The following is a 24,039-nucleotide window of genomic DNA, read 5'->3' as shown; positions in this document are numbered from 1 at the left end:
AAAAAACACAAAGTAAACTCTCTCCGATACATGCCCATTAACATATTAAACTAAGTTCATCTGTGTTCAAACTCACACAATGATACTAGCGAGGTTAATAGTTTTAGATATTTATTCATAACATAAACAGCGCTAGCATTTCTGTCGATTTTATTTCAGCTTAACCGGCCGCTATCCGGAAGAAAACATGCACCGTACTGACTGCTAGGGCAGTTATTTTCTGCTTTGAATACTTCCCACTGGCAATAATGATTCCGTAACGTACCCCTTGCGCTATCTTTTGACCATTTGGCAACTATTCGCTTCGTAGCTGACACGGTACAACACTTTTCTTTGGCTTACTTCACACGGCCAGTCATTTTGTTTACAAAGAAATGGTGTGCTATGCGCATGCGCTAGTAGAGGGAAATCCCTGAACAAAACGTTGGTCAGACAGGTAGAAATACCGATGATTATCTTAGATTTAATCATTTTTATGAATCTATTTCAGCCAAATCCGATCGGCATTTTCCATAAGGAGTCTCACTTGATATGTTTATGTAGTATTTGGAAAAAAGAAAAAAAAAAAAGTTACTTCAGCGTGATGCCCCTTTAAAATGAGGTAACAATAACACTGGTTTGTGTCATAACATTTCTAGTATAGACTACACTGTTCAGTTATAGAGGTTACACAACGAGTGGTTATTTCAGTCTCGTTAATTAATTTTAAAAAGTTACAAAAGACACAAGCTTTAGCAAGTGTGTTTCTGTAACTTTTGAAAATTAACTAACGAGACTGCAATGAATACTTAAATAAAACTCGTTGTGTGATCTGTTTCTACCACAATCTCAGTCGGAAACAGCTCGAGTGTGACCTGATTTGAATAACATACACACATGTGTTTGTTGACAAGGCTGGCGTGGTGATATGACCCATATGTAAAAAGTCACTCATTAATATTAAAAATGACTTTTTTTTTTTTACAAATTTAATAATTGTTAAAATAAATGTTTTGGCAACAATTTCATGAAATAATTATAGTAGATGAACGTCTTTTAGCATTGAGAGTATACAGTAATGCATTAATTTATATAAATTAACCGCAGAATATATGCACGTACGCATATTGTACGAAGTATGCCTCCCGCCAAGTGATGAAGATGAACTTATCGATGTCAATGTCCAAAACCATAGGCCTGGGACGTTTTTTTCGTGACGGTTCTATGCATGGTTGACGTTTATAGTGAAAGTTCAGCCATAGTCGGACCCTCCAAACAACGATAACGGGACGTTGGGAGATCTTGTTTTGGTTTCACAACCCAGACACGCAACGGTGTGACGTCGAAACGATAACGAGCATCTGTAGCAATTTTTGCCTGAAACTAGCGATCAAATCTTTAAGTAGATAATCTTCTTTTAATATTGCCCTAATAACCCCATTTTCCCCCCATCGCATAACCTCACAAAGTCACCAACATTTGCTGGATGTTGACAGCAGACGACATAAACAAAACAGCATGTGGCAAAGAGCGTGTGGAAAAAGTCGTCTTGGTCACAGTTCATCATCTCTGCCAATCAAAACTCTGGAAGGTCAAATACCATGTGAGCTGAGGTGTATAACTCATATTTATCTAACAGTCTACATTTTTATACAATGATCTGAGTGGAATAACACAGTGTATTGTGGTAGAAAAAAAACTTTATTCACTTCCTGTTGGAGCAAAAACATGCAACACATAATTTAGAAAACAGTGTATCAGGGCTTAAAAGCAACCTTTTTGCACTTGGCTAAGCTCTAAAACGGCATCGAGTTGCATGTTAATTCAAAGCATTGTTCTGTTAGTAACAGGAGTAATTTAATCCCATACAATAAAGATAATAAAACTTGACAAAAATATTTACAATGTTGTTCCAATTGTTTCATCAATAATTGCTTTTATCTCTGACTATGACTTATCAATCATGATTCTAAGACTTTAACACACAAAATTAAGATCAAACCTGAAAATTGATTAAATAATGTGAGTTTACCATGAACTCCATTAAAATATCAATCCTGCATCTAGCTAGGTATTCACCATGTTTTACCCTTCCATTTCGATTAATGACTGATTGAGAGACATTGATGTCATGATCTATCAGGAATTTTTAAGCAAATCTCTAAACACTACTGATAAATAATTAAAACCAATCTGAAGACTTTTGGGTCAACTGTTTATATTGGGTATGGTTTCAATATTTCTCAAATAAAAATGAAATATCTCCATTGTTATTTACATCTTGGATATCAAATTTTACTTCCTTTAAAAATACAGATAAAACATCCAAACAGGCAGAAGTTGCACCCTCACTTATGTTCATAAGACAACTGATCTAAACACTAATGGGTATAGATCACTGTTTGTATTGGGATATTTTATTAGAAATTAATAAAGATAAAGCATTTCTGACTTCATAACCTCAAAAAATACAGATAACCATATTAATGGTCTACTGATGCATCAGGGATGGTCTTATATTGGTTTATAAAAAAAACTTAAATGACAGTTTCAAAGGTATTAATGACAATCCAGAACAACACTGAAGCACATCAGACATGTATGTCTTCATACAACATTGTTAGCACTTGTGTGTGAGGTTATAAGCTAATCAGAGGCCGCCAACACCATGAAAGGTAACCGTTCAACACCATGAAAGGTAACCGTTCAACACCATGAAAGGTAACCGTTCAACACCATGGTAAAAGCTTAAGAACCTAAGAAGGAGGATACTAACATAAAATATTCATTATAATTTTTGTTATATTTTACTCTCATGAATGATATTCCAACTCAGAAAAGAAATGAGTTAACCGTTCACAGACAACATTAAAAATACTGACACCGCAATCAATTTACATTGTAAATAGAAATGAAGAAAATTTTGGGCTAAGCGACCCAATATTCTACTTGGCGCCAAGGTAATCAAAATGAAAAAGAAGGGACACCCCTTAGAAACTGACATATTTTTAATATATATTGTTTTAGGAAAAATTGAAACAGTCAAGCTTATACAGCTACATAAAAAGCATTACCTCCAGGTCAATTTGTTGGTAAAGAGCCAGATAAATGGCTGATGTAGAAGCTGTATTGTTCTAAATTTCAAGGTCAGGAGGCAAAACTTGTCTTTGTTATTTAAAGACAGTAGATTATCAATATATAAAGAAAGTGTTACCATCCAGATCAGATAAGCTCTTTAATGAAATTCAGTCATCCCTCTGTGACAGTTCGACCTGGTAGTGGTACCTGTAGATTTATAATTGGGCTTGGGGTGGACTCAGGAGGGTAGTCTCATTTCTATTTATGTCGTTCAGAGTCACATCACATAATTAGTCATAAAGTTGAGGAACCATGCTGTGAGACTGCTTCAGAAGTGAAAATCATGTCAGATCAGACATGCATCTTATCAAACACCAGACAGCTATTCTTGAAAAAAATCAGTCTGTGGATTGTGGTATGGGCAAGAAAGAAACTTGGACAAGTCAATCCTCAATAATGTTAAAAGACCATGGTTCAAAACCAATATACCTTCATATACATGCACATATTTTCTGCATTAAACATGTTTGTAATTGCACATAAACTTCATAAATAACAGGAGCTCAAACATTTACTCAATTCAACTCGATGTTGTGATTGCCAGTTGCAATACACAAGTTGCCGGTTGTAATACACAGGGGTAACGAAAGCGAGAGCACTTAAAGTAAAGGAGATGCTCTCTCTGTACCAGTAACAAGACAATAATGCATTCGGGAAATATAAATGTAAACTAAAAATGGGTCTTGGAGTTTTCTACTTTGTCTTTTAATTTACATCCGCATTCTTTACTTTGTCCGAAATCGGTACGACGGGGCTTGCAAACGAGCACCAACCATTCGGATTGTGTATTAGTGTTACTTCGTTAGTCGTGTTGGTGTTTCAAACTCGCATCTGCTAGATAGGATATAATTGGGGGAAGGGGGCTCTTACACATAGGAACATGTAATCATTGTTTTATAATACCTTTTCAGCGTTGTAATTTTATAAGTTGCCCACCTGCTGCAATTTAGTCTCTTCGAAAATGGCTGCCGCGTGGGTTTTTCGAGTTTTCGGAAGTCCTTCAGAGTTTTCATTTCTAACAAAGAGAACGCCTTGCAATTGTAGTCACGTGACAAATATTCGTTTGCATTTAGCGAAGACAGTTTAGTCATAGAAATATAGAGTAACGGTTATTTTGTAGATTCCTTAATTACAAACAATTACAACATTTGTTTTACTATAATAAGAAAATAATTTCAATTGTTTAGAGACTATTAAAATCTTGCTCATTTAAGAGCTTTGTCCATGGCGCTTGTAATTAACGCAGTCGATGCATTGGGGTTCATCGTAAGTAAAAAAACAATCAACTGGAACTGTTGTTTCAGTCTCAATTGCAGTCATATGGCATTGGTGAAAATCAAGACATGCGTTAATTTAGTTTACACTTTCAAAAGTTACTCTAGCGTTTTAAGTCATGGCATATCAGCGTGCCAAGTAATTACCTCCCCTTGATCATCTATAAGCTGGTGCGGTTGGTGCATCACAATATGAAGAAGATAACTTTTTGCTTATACTGTTACACACATTTGATATGTGAAAGTCTCTGTAGTGATGTGTATTTGATTGATAAAAAATAATTTTGCGACATATATTTCATTGATACATATCTTCTCTGCACCCTGGAATGTGTCACAATTGATTATGGTTTCAAAATCACAGATTTAGGTAGATAAGAAATCTAATTCCCTAGTTTCATACATAGGAAAATGAAGACATGCAAAGCTGATACCTGCCCTTTGAAATTGACAGATGAGCTACACCAAAGTTAAAGGTGACACATTTTACCATTATTCTTCAGCACTTTATCTTTTTTTTCTTGTATCAAAATGATCAGAGGTATACAGGATTCTGTCAAAGTTTCCAGACTAGTTAACTTGCAATCTGATTAAAACCATATCTGTTATTCTACTCTGATAAGCTACGTTTTGACTTGAACATAGTGTTTCACAGTGTAATTAAAGATCGGGTTTCAATGAAATTGAGTTAACTTGTATCATCCACAGTGTGATGCATTTAATGGGGGGGGGGGGGGGGGGGGGGAGGCATGTGTACTTCCGGCTAGCACTGAAAATCTCAGAGATACTCGACAACAATTTACAAAAAGCACTGGTGTGGGGTTTCTCAGACTGCATGTCCAACATTAAGAATGTGAAATTTCAGGCGTTAATGTCAAGATTTACCAATGTTTAACTCATTCATCCCTGAAGACACATTTGAACTCTTCCAATTCAAACGTTGGAATAGTTCATCATGAAAGTGCAGGGGTGAATGAGTTAATTTCAACCAAGTAGTTTCAACAAATTTTATTGGACAAAAAAATAGACAACAGGCTAAGCGTATATAAGTCTTCTCCTATCCGGTATTAATTGACAAGAAGCATAAATTTAGTACATGGATCAACGAGACACACTCATATACGCTTACAACCATACCATAACACACATACACCCTCACATACACATAATAAATAAGCATTCACAACACACACACATATACAAGCCCTTACTCAAAATATAAGATATACATATATATACATATAAATAAATATAAGTATAAGAGGCAATGAAAACAGTCATAATTTTAATTAAATCTGTTAGTAGCAGAAATGTATTGCTGAACTTTTGAGAGAATAAATGAATTATCATCAGTAGATAGATAAACATTACTAGTTTTAAGTAGATCAACAGATGAATATCCAAAATGATTAGTGATGTCAGGCATGAAATGTCTATAGTTAAGATAAAGTGGACATAAGAAGAAATAATGTTCAGCATTTACACAAGATGCGCCACAAGAGCAAGATGGACCAACTATCAAGTGATCATTACATTTATCAAAATTTAAATTGCTAGCATTATTACATAATTGACACAATACAATATTTAGTTTTCTTGGATTATAGGTGATGAAATGGTCCTGGGAGGTGTTTGAATTTTATTAATTTTCTTTTTGAAAAAATTGATAGTCCGAGAAGAAGTGATTGAATGATCGAGATTGTTCCATAGGCACATGACATCAGGAAAGAAACTACAGTTGTAGATACAAGTTCTAGAATTAGGAATGTTAAAAAATCTATTTGTCCTTAAATGGTGATTGACTTGTATATTTATATAAGGTTCAATGATGTCAAATAAATAATCAGGTGTTAAGTGGTTGAGGATTTTATACATTAAGTTTATGCTTATTCCGTCGATCTTTTAATTTTTCAAAACCTGTTTCATAGTATAATTTTTGATGAGATGTACCACTTCTAAGACCAGTTATAATTTTCATTGCTTCAATTTGAACGGATTCCAGTAGTTTTTCTTCTCCAATATTACAAATACCCCAGACAGAAGAGGCATATTCTAAAGTAGGACAAATGAAGGAGAGATATAGTTATTATAAAGTTTTCCTATCAATTTTATGTTTTAGCATACGTAAGATATTTAATCTTTTACATGATTTATCATAAATATATTTAACATGATCACCCCAAGAACCATTAGTATTAAATACTACGCCAAGATGTTTATGAGATTTATTTTCATGAATTATCTGATTATCAAATATAAGTAATGGATGCTGTCTATTTTTCTTAGTTACAGTTAATGCAATAGTTGTTTGAGGATTAAAATTGATAGTTTTCTGAAAGAGTATCTTTAAAGGTGTTACTATAAAAGGCAGAAGATTTTTAATTATTTTAGGTGACACATTGTCAGGCCCAGCAGGTTTGTTGACTTTAATTAAGTGAATTTGGTCTATTACATCTTCATCAGTTATAGTAATATCTGAAAAGTGTAGGTGACTAAGGGGAGGTAAGTCAAAATCAGAGTCATCATCAGCAGAAGGGTTAGATATTGAACAGAAGATGTTATTAAATGCTTCAGCTTTATCCATGGGATGGATTACTATATTATTGGCAACTTTAAGAGGATGAGAGGAAGAAGACTTGTTAGAAAAATTGCTGATGGATTTGGCAATACGCCACCATTTACCAGGAGGAATGGATTTGTCAGATAAAGTATTCTGTAATTTGCTTAAGTAATTATTTTTTTCCTGCCTGATCAAATCAATAATATTATTGCATGAGACTCTGAATTTTAGCCAGTCATTTACTCTATTAGTAGATCTTGCTATTTTATGTAATCTATTTTTTATCAGTAGCTTTCTCCTTATACATGCCCTTATTGTAATACAATTGAAACCCAAATCACATGACTTTTGTTCCGGAAACAACGTATTGTGTAGAAGATTTATATATATATATCAAGAATGAAACCTTGTGGTGTATTTGTTCTTTATAAAGTTATGTTAATCATTGGGAAATTTCATGTCAGTTCAAATACAAATATATAGTTAAAATAAAATGTATGCATTCATTTAGACAGGTCAAACATATTACTTTTGCAACTGAATTCAGTAGCATTTTGATAGAAAAATCTTGAAAATGTCTATGTCCCTCCTACACACCAATTGTGGGACAGATTTCATTCTTATTGGCAATTCTTTTCTATGTTATAACTTATAAGTTTATTGTTTTAATTTCGTAACAGGGAATCAGAAACTCCTCTGAAACAGTGATACATGATTGGTGACACCTTGAAAAGACTTGAAAAAGAGCAGGAATGGATACCAAACATGCTATGGCCAGTTGTGTGGGGCAAGGTCTAAAATTCCAAGGTCAAGAAATAAGACAGCGGAAAATTCCAAACCAGAACATTGTTCAGAGATTTTTCTATCAACAAACACATACTTCACTGCCTGGGGCTCAGTTCAACAGGGCAAGATCACTGTATACCAACGTCTTCCCTAACTTTACAGTTGTCAATGTCGAAAAGCCGCCATGTTTTCTCAGGAAATTTTCCCCCGATGGAAGATATTTCATCGCTTTTTCTTCAGATCAAACATCGATAGAAATTTACTCATTTCAAGGTTCAGCAGCTGCAGAAGATATTTTACAAAATGTTAAAGGGGATTTCATGGGCACAGACCAGGAGTCATTGAGAGTCCGTGGTGTGTTGTTTGACAGGTTTTTTAAGCTGAAGCATGTGACACATGTGGCTAATCACGGGGAGCATTTGAACAGGGAGTGTAGTTTATTTACAGATGATGGTAACTATGTGATGGTTGGATCAGCTATGTACATACCTGATGACCCATATCCTCTCTTCTGGGAGATGTATCGAAATAACGAATCTGTGTCACCAAATCAACGTTCTCCGCTTGAAAATTATTCCTTGCTCCTAATTGACCTAGAAACGGGCAGACTTTGTGACACGCGACAGTTTCGATGTGATAAAATTTTCTTGTCTCATAATCAAGGCCTGTATCTGTACAAGAATACACTAGCTGTGCTTTCTGTCCAGCAGCAGACAATTCACATCTTCCAAGTCAACACCGAGAATGCAAGTTTTGTTGATGTGAGGAGCATTGGACGATTTTGCTATGAAGATGACGGCTTATACTTTCACATGGGGCTGGACAGGGTGAGTGGCCAACCACATAGGCCATTTTACGACAATACTATCAATTCACTGAAGCATCGGCTGATGGTGTTCTTGTACCGTAGGGCCATACATGAAGGCACATTATATGCTCTGCGCAAATTCTATAAATACTTTGACCAATTCAAAGCCCTGCGCATGTGGAAAATGCAATTACTGGATGAAAATCATCTACTGATAAAATATGCAAGTGAGGATGTTGTGACTTTGAAAATTTCCGATCCAAATTCTCAGCCATCTTTTTTTGTTGTATACAACATGGTTAATACAGAGGTGCTGGCAGTTTGTGAAAATATTTCCGAGGATCTGTTAGAACTTTTTGAAAATTTCTGTGACTTATTTAGAAACGCGACCCTTCATGATGGAGCCCAATTCACATGTTCTGCATCTAGCAATATTTATGCACGGCAGATCCAGCAGCGATTCAAGCATACAATTATCAATGCTAAGTTTGGAGGTCATACGGAGGCTGTAAAACGCTTACTGGCACAGTTACCAATAAGTTCTCAGTCCTACAGTTGTAGTCCCTATCTTGACCTAGCTCTCTTCAGTTACGATGATAAGTGGGTGTCCCAGATGGAGCGACCAAAGGCATGCGGAGATTATCCGATCAGGTAAAAAGAAAATATTGTACATCACAGATATTGTGTACAAGTTTTAATCATTGATGAATTATTGCCATTGTGATTTAGATAAGAAAGTAATTTTGCGTTAGAGAATGTAAAGTTTGTGGTATGGCAAAGTATCCTAAAATCTATAACTTCATGTATAAAAAAATGAAAGATGTAGTATGTCAATTTTGAATTTCTTCCTACAATTCAAAAATCATATTTAGTTCTAATAATGTACCTGTATATTCATAAATCATTTTTTTACCAGAAGTATTGAATTGAAAGTTTCATCATCTTAGAAATAGGCAGGAAATTTAACCATTATACAGTAATGTTTCCTTACAGTAAATCATTTTAACTTATTATTCTATATAAAATCTATCCAGGCGACGGGATTAGATAGATGAGACAGAATGACAATAGGATTATATATTTTATTTTTATGTACTATTGTGTCAGAATTTTAAATTCAAAAAGTGCTGATGTGTTGGTAATTATATAACAGGCCTGGTGTGTAACCTAACTTTAAGAAAGTACTAGGTGTTAGAAGTATAACTTTATCAAGAAATAATTGTGTCAATGTATCACTGCTGAAATTTGGAAAATGAAGATTGCCTTTTTTTTTTACACATTTTAGGTTTTATGCGAGAGATTCGGGACTGCTGAAGTTCAAAATCTATGCTGGCGTGATGGGACGAAGTCCACCTCCCACTGCCAGGAGGCTAGTAGCCTTTACATTCCACCCCAGTGAACCCTTCGCCATCAGCGTACAGAGGACTAACGCTGAGTATGTCGTCAACTTCCACATACGCCACAGCCATCAATGAACAGAAGATTCGGTTTGGACAAGTCAACTGTGATCCTGTCAATAACATTGAACCCATCACTGACAATGTACAGTGTATACATACTGCATTGGTTGTCAGCTTTGACTAACTCCATGTATCATCAATGACCATACTTAGGCTTGTGCCCTGTAGCTGAGAATTTTCTTCAACCTATTTATTTATCTCTTTTTTTTTAATGAAACAATATGGCACTACATGAAAACACGGAACTATGGTTTACTCACTTTTCATTGCTTCTGAGTGAAATATTGTTACCTACATGATGTAACACCTGCAAGATAAGGTGGCATGAACAATGTTCCGGTGTGTAATTCTTGGAATTTTGTAACATGACATTTTCACATTTTAGGATGTATGTAGAAAAAAACACCTTTTAGAATTAATATTATATTTGTGATATCTGATATTAAAATATGTGATACCTCTTAGCCGGTGGTAGTTTGTTCTGTGTAAGATGTCATACCACATGGCCCTAACGGAACCATGTGGAAAGGGGAGGTCACCCATGTATGATGTAAGACTACTTTCCATTTCAAAATCTGGTTAAAGTGGGAGACCTTAGCATTGCAAGTACATTGAATGTGCTAAACAAATAACTAGAACACTGACAGGTCGGAAAGATCCCTTCAATGTGTCATACTATATAAATCCCCAAAATTGCAGAGCAGAAACAACATTGATGGAGTTAGATTTCAGATTTAATAAGTAGTTTCTACTCCTGCTTAACGCTCAGCAAATAAGGAGTGGGACGACTGGTTCGCCCGTTGTCGGTATAATGTGACCGGGTGGGGCGTCCTGCTGGGTGTCTTCGGCAGTATGTTTCAGTGAGGTATCACTATGAAGTCGGCATCAGTTCCGCGCTATCACAAGGAGATAAACACGAACAAATCGCAGCCTCCCAAAATACACACACATACACTACACGCATGCATCTTGCACACAGGGGAGACCGTCCTTAAATGACCTTAGATGTTAATAGGACGTTAAACAAAATCAAACAAACAAACAAACAAAAATGTTACACATGTATGTAATTATAGACTAGTACCATCGGCCACCAATAAACAATTCAAATAGCCGAACAGAAGCTACAGTAAAAAATGTCAACCAATCAGATATCATGGTAGCCAGGCCAGCTCAAAATAATTGATAGGGCAGTATGTCCTTATTTGATAGAATAGTATGTCCATATTTGATAGAATAGTATGTCCTTATTTGATAGGGTAGTATGTCCATATTTGATAGAATAGTATGTCCTTATTTGATAGAATAGTATGTCCTTATTTGATAGAATATTATGTCCATATTTGATAGGGTAGTATGTCCTTATTCACCATGTATGCTATCACTAATAACGTATTACCACCAATAAGATAGTACCAAAACAACAGAAATGATAACTGTATATATCTCGGCCTATCAGAAGTGACATACAGTGACCTTGACCAGCTGCCATCTTCTTTGTAATACTGCATTACTTACGTAGGATGTCAATCAACACTATTTGCCTCAAAAATGAGCACTAGTGACTCATTGTAGTATGATGCATTTAAGCATCATGTTCTATTTTAAGTAATAGTGACCTTGACCTTATGTTAGGAACTTGTTAAAGCTATATTGCTAATCTATCAACATGCAAAATTTTAGAAATCATGGACTTCTGGATTCTAACATTATCTCCAGAAAAGATTTGTTCTTTACTTGACCTTTTTACTATAGAGTACCCACATCTCTGATGCAAGGCCCTTACCATAAAGTTAGATGTGTCTATTGAAATCAGTCTGTCGATAGACACAATCTTCTGTGGACAACTTGTCCATCAGTTTCAATCCGATACACTCTAAAAAAGCATTGGAGGGATTTGAACTTTGATCTATAAGTATGACTTTGACCTTGCAGTACAGATCTGTGTTTGGTAATGCGTGTTAACCTTTGACCTTGCAGAACAGATCTGTGTTTGGTAATGCGTGTAAGCCTTTGACCTTGTAGTACAGATCTGTGTTTGGTAAAGTGTGTTAACCTTTGACCTTGCAGTACAGACCAGTGTTTGGTAATGTGTGTTAACCTTCGACATTGCAGTACAGATTTGTGTTTGGTAATGCTTGTTAACCTTTGACCGTACAGTACAGATCTGTGTTTGGTAATGCATGTTAACCTTTGACCTTACAGTACAGATATGTGTTTGATAATGCATGTTAACCTTTGACCTTACAGTACAGATCTGTGTTTGGTAATGCATCTTAACCTTTGACCTTACAGTACAGATATGTGTTTGGTAATGCTTGTTAACCTTTGACCTTACAGTACAGATATGTGTTTGGTTATGCTTGTTAACCTTTGACCTTACAGTACAGATATGTGTTTGGTAATGCTTGTTAACCTTTGACCATACAGTACAGATATATGTTTGGTAATGCATGTTAACCTTTGACCTTACAGTACAGATATGTGTTTGGTAATGCTTGTTAACCTTTGACCGTACAGTACAGATATGTGTTTGGTAATGCTTGTTAACCTTTGACCTTACAGTACATATTTGTGTTTGGTGATGCATGTTAACCTTTGACCTTACAGTACAGATCTGTGTTTGGTAATGCATGTTAACCTTTGACCTTTGACCTTACAGTACAGATCTTTGTTTGGTAATGCATGTTAACCTTTGACCTTACATTACAGATATGTGTTTGGTAATGCTTGTTAACATCATATCTTCTAATTTGATGAACCTTCTTTTAATGGTGTATATGTAACATGTACAGAGGGAAAGTGCCATGTAACAGTCTCAGGTTTGTGCTGTCAAGGTCATACTATCGGGTCAAATGTTAAACTTTTGTGATGCTTTTATTAAACATAACCTCTGACCACTTTTCACATTTTCTAATGGATATAAGCACAATCAAGATCAGACTGAGTGTTGCATAATATATTCAAAGGGTCAAAGGTCAAACTGTTGTAATGCTTGTCCAAACCATAACTTATTGGGTGTTTGTTGTGTTATGTTTGTAGGCGTTGACAGTGATTTGGCTGAGTGGGACACTCACGACTATACATATAGGAATCTATGTTGTGACAAAGGAGGAAGAGAATACAAAACCTTCGTGAACCTTATCTCTCTTTGATTTACTTAACAGCACTTTTTAATCCTATCCCAATGATGGATTTAAGGGACCCCAACCCCTAGAAACTTACTTTGTCACATATGCATTTATTCAATCTTATAATGAATCATTTTGATTCTATTTGGAGTTGCCATGTTGGTTAAGACATTCAAGCAATGAATGGAATAAAACATGAAATGTAAGCCACAGACTAACTTATACGCCCCACTCTGATATATACTAACACTGTAAGCCACAGGCTAACTTATACACCCCACTCTGATATATATACTAGAACTGTAAGCCACAGGCTAACTTATACGCCCCACTCTGATATATACTAGAACTGTAAGCCACAGGCTAACTTATACATCCCACTCTGATATATACTAACACTGAAAGCCACAGGCTAACTTATACACCCCACTCCGATATATACTAGAACTGTAAGTCACAGGCTAACTTATACACCCCACTCTGATAGATACTAACACTGTAAGCCACAGGCTAACTTAAACACCTCACTCTGATATATACTAACACTGAAAGCTTAAGGCTAACTAAGGCAAAGAATTGCAAAGTAATCAATAGTCCCCCACCTGAAATGATTTCTTTATTTACTGATTAGCTTTCAAACACACTGCTAATTTTCCTCTTGACAAGGGTTTAATAAAGATAGAACTGAAACACATAACATTAGATATAAAATACTTCACCAATTTTGTCCACAACTACAGGTGGCGTTGTGTGGACCAGAACAAACTAAGATATCCATATCCTGAAAATGAAAATATGAGGATAAAGGTATCATTCCAACAAAAAAATCTTCCTAAATGGAGATGAAACATACGAAAAAATGAATAAGAAGTACAAAACTACATGATGACAGTAATGATAACTGTAAAGTTTTGCTGAAATCGGCCTAGCTGTTTAGGAAGACGCAAGAGTTGTCCGGACAAGCATATTTGATCAAAGTGCCATAACTCCTTAAAAAGGGGGTCGAAATACTACTTGGATGCACAACGTCAGGGGGTAGTTACTATACCGTAAAGTTTCTTTGAAATTGTCACAGTAGTTGAGGAGGTGGACAAAGGTTTCTCAACAAAAGGCCATAGCTCTGCAGCTCGGAATGATAAAATAATACCTAGATGCACAACGTCAGGGGTTAGTTATAATATCTGAAAACTTTCGTTGAAATTGGCCAAGCAGTTTTGGAGGAGTTGGCCGGACCAGTATTTTTCAACAAAAGGACATTACTCCTTAAAAAAGGGATTGGAATGAAAAAATACTACTTTGATGCACAACGTTAGGGGGTAGTAACCATATCTGTAAACTTTCGTTAAAATCGGCCTTGTAGTTTAAAAGGAGGGCTACGTTTTTTTCAACAAAGGGACATAACTGAGTAAAAAGAAGGGTCTGAATGTAAAAATAATACATGGCTACACAATGTAAGGGGATATTTAACATATCTGTAAACTTAAGTTGAAATCGGCACGGTAGTTGGGGAGGGGGACAAAGGTTTTTCAACAAGGGACAGTAACTCCATAAAAAGGGGTCGGAATGAAAATATGCTACACGGATGCACAACGTCAGGGGTAGTTACCATATCTATAAACTTTCGTTGAATCGGCAAAATAGGTTGGGAGGCAGACAAAGGCTTCTCAACAAAGGGTCATAACTCGGTGAAAAGGGGCAAAATGAAAAATATATACTTCAAACTGTACTTGGATGCAAAATGTCGGGAGTAGATACCGAAGATACCACAGTAGTTCATGAGACACAAAAAACAGAGGGCAACTACTCGGTAGGAGAATTAAAGTGTCGATATGAAAGAAATCTACTTGGACGGGCAACATCAGGGGGTAGCTACCATATATGTGAACTGTCGTTCAAATCGGCCCATTAGTTTAGGGGAAGCTGTCCGCACAAGGAATATACAACAACGGACCATAACTCCACAAAAAGAAACGGAATAAAAAAGTAATACCTACATGCACCACGTCAGGGGATAGTTATCATATCTGAAACCTTTTGTTGAAATTGGCAAAGTATAGTTTAGGAGGAGTTGTCCGGACAAAGAGTTTTCAACAAATGGCCATAACTCCGCAAAAAAGGTCAGAATGGGAACAAATACCTGGATGCACAATATCATGGGGTAGTTATGATATCTGTAAAGTTTCGTTGAGATCGGTGCACAAGTTTAGGAGAAGTTTCTCGTAAAAGATTTTGCGGACGACAGACAGACAGTGTGATTCCAGTATACCTACCAACTCTGTTGCGGGGTTATAATCACAGGGGCATGGATCGCTTTACTTGTAATATAAAAAATAGGGGTATCCTATACTAATATATACAAAATAGGTGTCTCCTATACTAATATATACATATATTAGTATAGGAGACCCCTATTTTTTTTTATATTACAAGTAAAGCGATCCATGCCCCTGTGGTTATAATTAGCATTATGATATCATTTGTTGTGGATTCTGAACTCCCATTCTAAACACACTGCATTTGATATAGAAATCATTGGAAATCGATCAGGGCTTAGACTAGTAAATCTTTAACTGTGCCATCATGGTGTCCACTTGAAATGCCGCAAGTGATAGGGCCATAAAGAATCATCATGACATAGTACCAATGTTTTGGATGGCACTTTTTAGAAATCATCTGTTCATTCTTCAATTCACATGCCGAAAACATTGATAAACAGTGTCTTCCTTATTGGTTTGAGAGAGAGACTTAAAAATTAACATAAGGGTTAACTTAAATACAGTCATCAAGTTCATGGCGAACCTCGGGGACTAATGAGATTACTACAGTCATCAAGTTCACGGCAAACCTCGGGGACTAACGAGATTACTACAGTCATCAAGTTCACGGCAAACCTCGGGGACAAAATAATCTACCAACAGAGTATATCGTCTTGTATCTTAAAAGATGAGCGTAACACACACAGGTTATTGAACCTTTAACATTCAGTAGTAGATAAAGTCAATCTAGTTAAAATCGGACCTCTCAAGACTGTTTTGTTACCTACCTCTCTCAGTCTAGGTAACGAAGCGATTTTGAAATGTCTGATTTTAATTAGATTGCAGATATAGTATGCCGAAAAAATAATTACACTACATCATAAAGCTGTTTCGTCCTTTGAAATGCTCATCCGGGATGCTTGGGCCCAAAAAGTTGGAAATCCAAAAGGGTCTAGTGAGTCAAGATCATTTATTTGAACGAACTTTGTAGCCCCTTTATTACAGCATGATACAGACCCAAAACGTATATATAGTACCCCACGACGTTTGATTATTAAAAGCTGTTTAACAGTTTAAATATATTTGATCCTTGTACTCTCGAAAGTGTGTTAAGGTTAATTATTCGAACAAAAATGATCCCAACATGTTATAGCCCAAATACCAACCCTTGGTCTCTTGACTATTCAATCCAAGTTTATTTGGTAAAAAGATACAACAACATAACAATTCCATACAGTACCCAATACATGTATATGTTTTGGAACTAATAATGTATATGGCCGATTACATTATTAAACATATTAATGTAAAATTATACTAAGTCTCTAAAGAAAGTTATCACACTTTTGTAAAGTACAAGATAGGTAATGGCTATCACCACGGAATTAGATTAGATCTAGGTCCGTGCTATTACTACGAAAAATACAATAACTAAAATATATGTTGCCCTTAAAACCAGGATTACCCAGAAATCCCTGAAGCTTATTTCCACTGGGATCCATTAAAAGACACATAAACACTATACTTAAGGATGTACTCTTCTGAGGTTTCAGTCACGTTCAAGTCTCGTTTTGTGTGTAGAACATTTTTTACAAGAATTTGAAAAAAATGACCAATTTGGCGGCCATTTTGAAAAAGTGTATTTATGTGAATTTCTTGTGCTTCACAAAGGGCCAATATTTCACCTTTTTGACACTAGTTTGATCACTTAAATTGTCAATGTGTCACCATTTTTAGCCCACCATCATCTGATGGTGGGCTATTCAAATCACCCTGCGTCCGTGGTCCGTCGTCCGTCCTTAAACAATTCTTGTAATCGGTATTTCTCAAGAAGTCCCAGAGGGATCTTTCTCAAATGTTATATGTAGGTTCCCCTTGGTCCTTAGCTGTGCAGGGCAATTTTTGAGACTGATCGGATAAACAACACGGCTGACAGGCAGCCGTCTTGGATTTTGATAGTGAAAGTTTGTTATCGCTATTTCTCAAGAAGTACCAGAGGGATATTTCTCAAATTTTATATGTAGGTTCCCCTTGATCCCTCGTTGTGCATGTTATATTTTCAGACTGATCATAAAAATAAAATGGATTAAAAGAAGAACTGAACAGATCTTTCTCATATTTCAATGATCGATTTTATTTCTTTCACATTAAGTACTGTACTAGTAAATATGTGAAATGACAAACTCACATTGAAGGTTGGCTTTCATACACATCAGTATTAAGTTTAGATCAAAAGTTACCTCAAGGTGCATTTACTGTTAACATGGCTCGATCAAACAGATTAGAGGAAAGAAGAGAAAAGATTGAACTGACAAAGAACTAATGAAGATGGTACAAAGGTGGGCGCCAAGATCCCTCTGGGATCTCTTGTTAATTGTAGCAGGTGCAATTTTGCTGTACAACTTTATAATGATCAATATGATTAAAATAATATGCAAAAAAGTGGAAAGTTATATATATTTTTTTTTTGTTTTTGAAAATAACACAAATAATAATGGGACAAAAAAAGAAGCACACCGATCCCCCATTTTTGTGGCTGTTTTAGAAAGAGCAACACATTTTCTTTTGATTCATTGAATACTAAAAAAAGTTTAATACAGGATTTTTTTTATATCAAGCGTTTAATCTGCAAAAATTGGTGAAAAAAATGTGCATTTTTTCATTAAAAAATAAGGGGTAGGGGTAACTAAAATCGCATTTCTGAGTAAAATGAATAAGATTAAGAAATTTTACTCCCATAATTTAAAAGAAAATAATATTTTCATCAATTCTACAAACATTCATACATATCTGATAACACACTTGGAAGAAATTGTATGAATTTGTTCTGCAAATGGTCAAAACCCGAAAATTCACCTAAAATCACGTATTGTGTTAAATTGGTATCTTTGACCGATCATAGCACAAAAACGAACACACGGACACATAATTGTTTGTGCATTTTCTACTATGCCATTATCTCCTTTTTCCAACAATCAATATAAGAAAAAAAGTTTAATACAGGATTTTTTTGACTTCTCAGAGGTGCACATCCAAGTAAAAATTACTATGATATTATATTTTGAAGATAACTTATTTTTTATGTTGAAACTGTTGTTAATATATAGGTTGTAACTTAAAACACATTGCATTGAAGTACAGCATCCATATTGTGTACATTTTACTCCATTTACATAAACAACTTGTTTTCTATTTTGCAGATAAGACTGGAACCATTTAACAGATTAAATCCCATAATTTCTAATTTGTTACAAAGTATATGGTGATCGACTGTGTCGAAAGCTTTCTGCAGGTCAAGCATCATCATACCTGTGAATAATCCATTAGCAGTTTGTTTTTTAATATGATCAAATAGATGAATTAAACAAGCGTCTGTAGAATAGCCACTTCTGAATCCAGGTTGTAACTCATAGAGTTTATTACTAGAAACTAGAAAATGTTCCAGTTGGACGTAGACAGATTTTTCAAGAATTTTGGAGACTGTGCTTAGTATGCTCACAGGTCTGTAATTTTCAACTTGAAGTTTATCTTTTTTCTTGAATAAAGGTTTTACTTTTGCTAACTCGAGTTCATCGGGTACTGATCCAGTACTTATAGATATATTAATGAGAAAAGTAATAGGAATTGTCAATACATCGGCCCCGTCTTTCAAAAATCTAGCAGGTATTCCGTCTAGACCAGTGGTTTTGTAAGGGTGGATATCGCAAAGTTCTCTATGAACAAAATCTCCAGAAATATGTTTCAGATGAAAACTTTCATTTCTAGAATTTCTGGTTTGGTAAAAAAAAAAATCAAAAATTACGAGCCAAAATTAAATATATTCTTTTGATCAGGTAGTCTACCAAATAAGCTTGAGGCAATGGTAGGGGAAAGGTTATTGAGGAAAGAAATGGCTATAGTATGACCGTCAAAACAGTTTTTATCCTCAATATTTAAGACAATGTTGGAATTGGTTTTTTTTCCTTTTCCTATCCTAGATCTTTCTAATGTTTCTTCGATCTTGCTTCTTTTTATTTTTATTATTGTTATTTCTCTTAGGATCTTATTTCTAAATAGACAAAAACATTTGTAGTCAGACTCATTATTGTGTTTTTTTATATTGATGCAAAAATTTATCTCTCAACCGAATATTGTCTAAAATATCTGAGTTCATCCATGGTTCAGTTCTCTGCTTCAGTGTAATGTCTTTGACATGAGCTACAATATCCAAAACTTTCATAAATATTTCTCTAAATTTTTACCAAGATTCCTCCTGATTCTGAGCACAAAATCATTCTTCCCAATTAGCATTAAGAAGCTTTTCTTTGAAGAAATCTTTGTGTTTTTTTTTTTGTAGATCTTATTTTCACTGTATTGTGTTTCTTAATTGAGCCTCTAGTGACTTTCCTTGTACACTAAGTAAGAAAGTGATCACTTAAACCAATTGAGATAGTTCCAGACTGGCAGGTTCTGTCTTTGTCATTACAAAGAATGTGATCTAAAAGGGTACATGTGTTATTTGTAATTCTTGTAGCTTCATGAATGATTCGATGACCGGTGATTTTAATGGTCATAATAGCCTGTGGGACTAAAAGAAGAATCTTTTAAAACACGCAGTAACCGGGCAGCTGCTCTAAGACGCTACCTGAATTGCCCAACTGCTTCAAACTACAGTGATAATAAAACTTGTCGGGCAAAGGGTCGGCGATCAATTAAAATTGACAAAAGAAACAGCTGGAGAGTATATGTATCCAAGATATCATCAAACACGTCCTCCAAAAAAGTATGGGATATGATTCGGAAAATAAGTGAGAAAAAGAAAAAGTCAACATCCTCCCACCTCATTAATAAAAACTATTTTTTTTCCGTTTAGGTCTGAAATTGCTGATGCATTTGCAAAAAACATAGCTAAAAACTCATTCTCTTTAAACCACTCCCGAAAATTCCAGTATTTAAAGAAAAAAGGGCTAAATTTCAAATCATCAAACAAAGAAAGTTATAATGAACCATTTACCCTACAAGAACTTGTTGATTCGCTTAGAAAATCTCAGGACTCTGCTTCAGGTTCTGATGATATTCCATATCAATTTCTCAAGCACTTACCGGACTCGTCACTAACATGCCTTCTTTACATATTCAACCAAGTTTACGCTTCCGGAAAGATTCCCGATTCGTGGAAGAACTCCACAATTTATACCTATCCCAAAACCGGAAAGGATGCTACTGACCCAAACAATTATCGTCCTATTTCTCTGACTAGTTGTGTATGTAAAACTTTAGAACGAATGATAGACACAAGACTGGTTTGGTCAATATAATATCCCCTCTTCAATGTGGTTTTAGAAACAGAAGAGGGACAAATCATTCGAGAGGCTTTCGCCAAGAAGGAGCACCTTGTTGCCGTGTTCTTTGATCTTGAGAAGGCCTATGATACTACATGGCAGTATGGCATCATGAAAGATCTTCACGACATTGGCGTACGTGGAAACCTTTCCAATTTTATATTTAATTACCTATCAGATAGACACTTCAAAGTCCGTGATGGTTCAACTTTTTCTGAAACGTCTAAACAAGAAATGGGAGTCCCAAAGGGTGGAATCCTATCAGTCATCCTGTTTGGTCTTAAAATCATTGATACAGTCAAATGTCTTTGTCAATCAACAGAAGGGTCGTTATTTGTGGATGACTTCTTGATCTGTTACAGATCTGAGCACATGCACACACTAGAACGACAACTTCAACAGAGTTAAAACAAACTACAGAATTGGGCAGACGACATGCATTTCTATCAAAAACAAAAGCACACAATGACCCAAACTTTACACTTGATGGAACTAGAATTCCTGTTGTTGAACAGACTAAATTTCTCGGCCTCATTTTTCATTCGAAAATCTCATTCATACCACATATAAATTATCTGAAGGATAAGTGTTCCAAGGCGTTAAACAGTATACGAGTCCTTTCTAATACTGATTGGGGAGCGGACCGTGAAATGCTTTTGCGCCTATACAGATCACTTATTCGAACAAAAAACTGGATTATGGTTCTATGGTATACGTGTCGGCGCGCAGTTCGTACCTGCAGATGCTAGACCCAATCCATAATTAAGGGCTACGTCTAGCCCTTGGAGCTTTTCGAACAACACCTCAGGTAAAAAGCCAGTGCGTGGAAGCGAATGAACCATCCCTTTATGACAGAAGGAAAAAACTTGTATGACAGTTTGTAGCTCAATTAAAATCAAACCCTAAAAGTCCTGCTTTCGACCAAGTATTCAACCCAAAATACCAAAACATCCTTACGCAAAACCAAAAACTTCTGCCAACATTTGGTATCCGAATTTCAAATTTCCTGCAAGAACTCAACATAAAGTTGACTGACAAAGCTATATTTAACATACTGATGTTCCTCCGTGGACCATTCAAACACCTGATTTTAACTTTACATTACATGTAAATTCTTTATGATTCCGACAAATATTAAAATCACCCAACATTATTATTTCACAATCAGTTCTCAACATAGTAAGAATTTCCTCAAAATTGTATAAAAAGTCACTTTGGTTTGGAGGCCTGTAACATGTCCCAATAAAGATTGGTTTAGTCTTAGGTAATAAAAGTTTCAATAAACAGGATTTCTTCTTTGTCAAATGTGATGTCTAACCTTGGGGTAAACGCCAGGTCCTCTCGCACGTATGTACAAACTCCCCCGCCATTCCTTGATCTATCTTTACGTGTGACAGAATAGCCGTCAATATGAATTACAGAATATGTTACCTGATTCATCGAGCCATGATGGCAATAACCGAAGCTCGAGACTTTGAAGCTATGAGACGGAGTTCACTGATATTTGGAAGTAAGGAGCGAGCGTTCAGATGAATAAAGTGTAAACCCTTTCTATCAAACCTTGAAAATGATTCAGCAGACGATGATTTAAACTGTGACCTTAGTTGAAGATCATCGATTGGGTAGTCCCAAATTTGACCCCTGTGGTCATGATAGTTGGCCTGGGTCATTCATTTAAACAAATGTGATAACCCTTAATATTAGCATAAAACAGACCAAATATCAACTGTGTGACTCTTTTTATGCAAAGGTTGATGAAAGAGTTTAACTCGTTTAACTCATTTGACCCAGGTGACCTTAAAAAGAGCAAAGGTCATTAACTAGAACAACATCGATAGCCCTTTATAATATATATAATTAGCCCGGCATGCTACTGGCTTAATTATCCTTACGCCTTTTTGCTATTCAGAGAAAAAAAATGTTTAAAGATTTGAACGCATTTGACCCATGTGACCTTGAAACTGAGAACATTGATTTGTTTCATTAACTTTATCGTGACAAAAATATCAGCATTTGACTCTTGAGGACAGGGGTCACGCGAACGAACGTATAAGGTGAAACTTTCGTGACATTGCCTATTTACACGACTCGAATGTATTATCATAAGCAATATTATTATTAATTTACTCCGGTTATCTCTTACTTTGAGGACGTAACCTAATTTAGAGTTGACCTCACTGTACATGGCAGGTGTCGTGGATGAAGTCGGAAACGTCTATCCTTTCGGAACATCAGCTGGTCTCAATGCGCAAGACACATTAATTAATTAATTATCATAGACTTTCATAACGCACAGGGAAGTAGAGAAATTCCCCAAATCTATCATGGTAGCAATCATAAAACTTGCGCGTAGCATTCATCAACCTGCATCTTACGAAACACTTTATCTGTGTTGTGGGGTTTTAGTTTGAAAGATGTGGGCTGATGAATGGTGCATGTGCCACTCCGGTTAGTTGTCCTTCAGCAATCGTCATCTATCACGGAAATCAGGAGTTTGAATACCAAATCAAATATAACATGTAGCCACAAAGGTCGGGGAACAGGGGTACAGTGCTATCAAGAAAGGTTAACACACGGGCCAGCGTTTAAATGTTGTTTATAAGATTTTTTTGTGAAGTTTTGTATTCCAATAACAATCGAAGCAGATTTCCATGCTTGTCATTGCCCAGTTTTCTCAAAGATTGTGATACAGAAGCATGATTAGTTAGAATTTCGTATTCTGAAGGAAAAAATGAAAAAATATGTGTTTAGGGTTTAAGTCTCTTCTTTTTGCAATCGTTGATAGTATGCGATTGATGAAATCACGAACTTGCTATGGTGATACCAGTTTTGAATGTTGTAAATTTCTGTCTCGGTTTCAGGATCGGACCATTTTAGTAAATTCAAATGCTACATGTATATTAAATTCATTGCAAGTAGCATTCAGGTGTGTATTACAGAAACCGTTGACCATTGATGTAGGAGAACATATATACAGTGACGTGTCATACGTCTTTCACGTTACCTCATTTTCAAATAGGATTCTGTTAATTTACTTTTTTCAATATTTTTTTCTTCTTACTCCAGCACTTGTTTGGTAATATATTTGAATTATTTGACCTTTCTTAGATTTTATCCGTGATGAGTTTCATTAGCAAAACATTTTTATGACAAAATCCAACAATTTATCCTCTAGAATGACGTCGACACTTAGTTTGACGTCGAGTAATAAACAGAGCTACAGACAATCTATAAATATCAGCAGCAGGAACAACATATAATGCTCTAACCCATGGTGCAAACTTTTACAAACTTTATTGTCAAACGACGTCAAGTTTTTTAGTTTGT

The 24,039-nt window shown here is 35.6% G+C and overlaps 2 protein-coding genes across 9 annotated transcripts in view; one reads left to right on the top strand and one right to left on the bottom strand.

Annotated features, from left to right (window-relative positions):
* The window catches only part of LOC110453995 (heterogeneous nuclear ribonucleoprotein K-like), a 60,592-nt gene extending 56,458 nt beyond the window's left edge, over positions 1-4,134 (bottom strand). For 6 of the 7 annotated variants that reach the window (XM_021503270.1, XM_021503272.1, XM_021503275.1 and 3 more), the window contains exon 1: positions 4,021-4,129. The gene's annotated coding sequence lies outside the window, so the exon portion shown is untranslated. Of the gene's footprint in view, positions 1-4,020 lie in introns of all 7 variants that reach the window. The other variant, XM_021503276.1, reaches the window with a different exon arrangement.
* Positions 4,135-4,293: 159 nt separating this feature from the next.
* Positions 4,294-10,451, top strand: LOC110453994 (DET1 homolog). Of its 2 annotated transcripts, XM_021503268.1 has the most exons (4): positions 4,294-4,383; positions 4,799-4,867; positions 7,632-9,196; positions 9,831-10,451. In XM_021503268.1, the coding sequence occupies exons 3-4, from the start codon at positions 7,704-7,706 to the stop codon at positions 10,018-10,020; spliced, it is 1,683 nt and encodes a 560-aa protein (XP_021358943.1). In that variant the 5' UTR covers positions 4,294-4,383; positions 4,799-4,867; positions 7,632-7,703; the 3' UTR covers positions 10,021-10,451. The 2 variants fall into 2 exon arrangements, with proteins under 2 accessions (XP_021358943.1, XP_021358944.1); XM_021503269.1 differs by lacking the exon at positions 4,799-4,867 and having other exon boundaries at positions 4,333-4,383.
* The last annotated feature ends 13,588 nt before the right edge of the window (positions 10,452-24,039 follow it).

This window comes from Mizuhopecten yessoensis, unplaced genomic scaffold (genome assembly GCF_002113885.1).
Source record: "Mizuhopecten yessoensis strain PY_sf001 unplaced genomic scaffold, ASM211388v2 scaffold7597, whole genome shotgun sequence".
In the NCBI taxonomy this organism is placed as follows: domain Eukaryota; kingdom Metazoa; phylum Mollusca; class Bivalvia; order Pectinida; family Pectinidae; genus Mizuhopecten; species Mizuhopecten yessoensis.
This window is presented reverse-complemented; position numbering and strand designations above follow the sequence as displayed.

Excerpts from the sequence above, each read along its gene's own strand:
- LOC110453994 (XM_021503268.1), top strand. The coding sequence starts at position 7,704 with ATGGATACCAAACATGCTATGGCCAGTTGTGTGGGGCAAGGTCTAAAA. Across the intron at positions 9,197-9,830 it reads TGCGGAGATTATCCGATCAG|GTTTTATGCGAGAGATTCGG; the intron begins GTAAAAAGAAAA and ends TACACATTTTAG.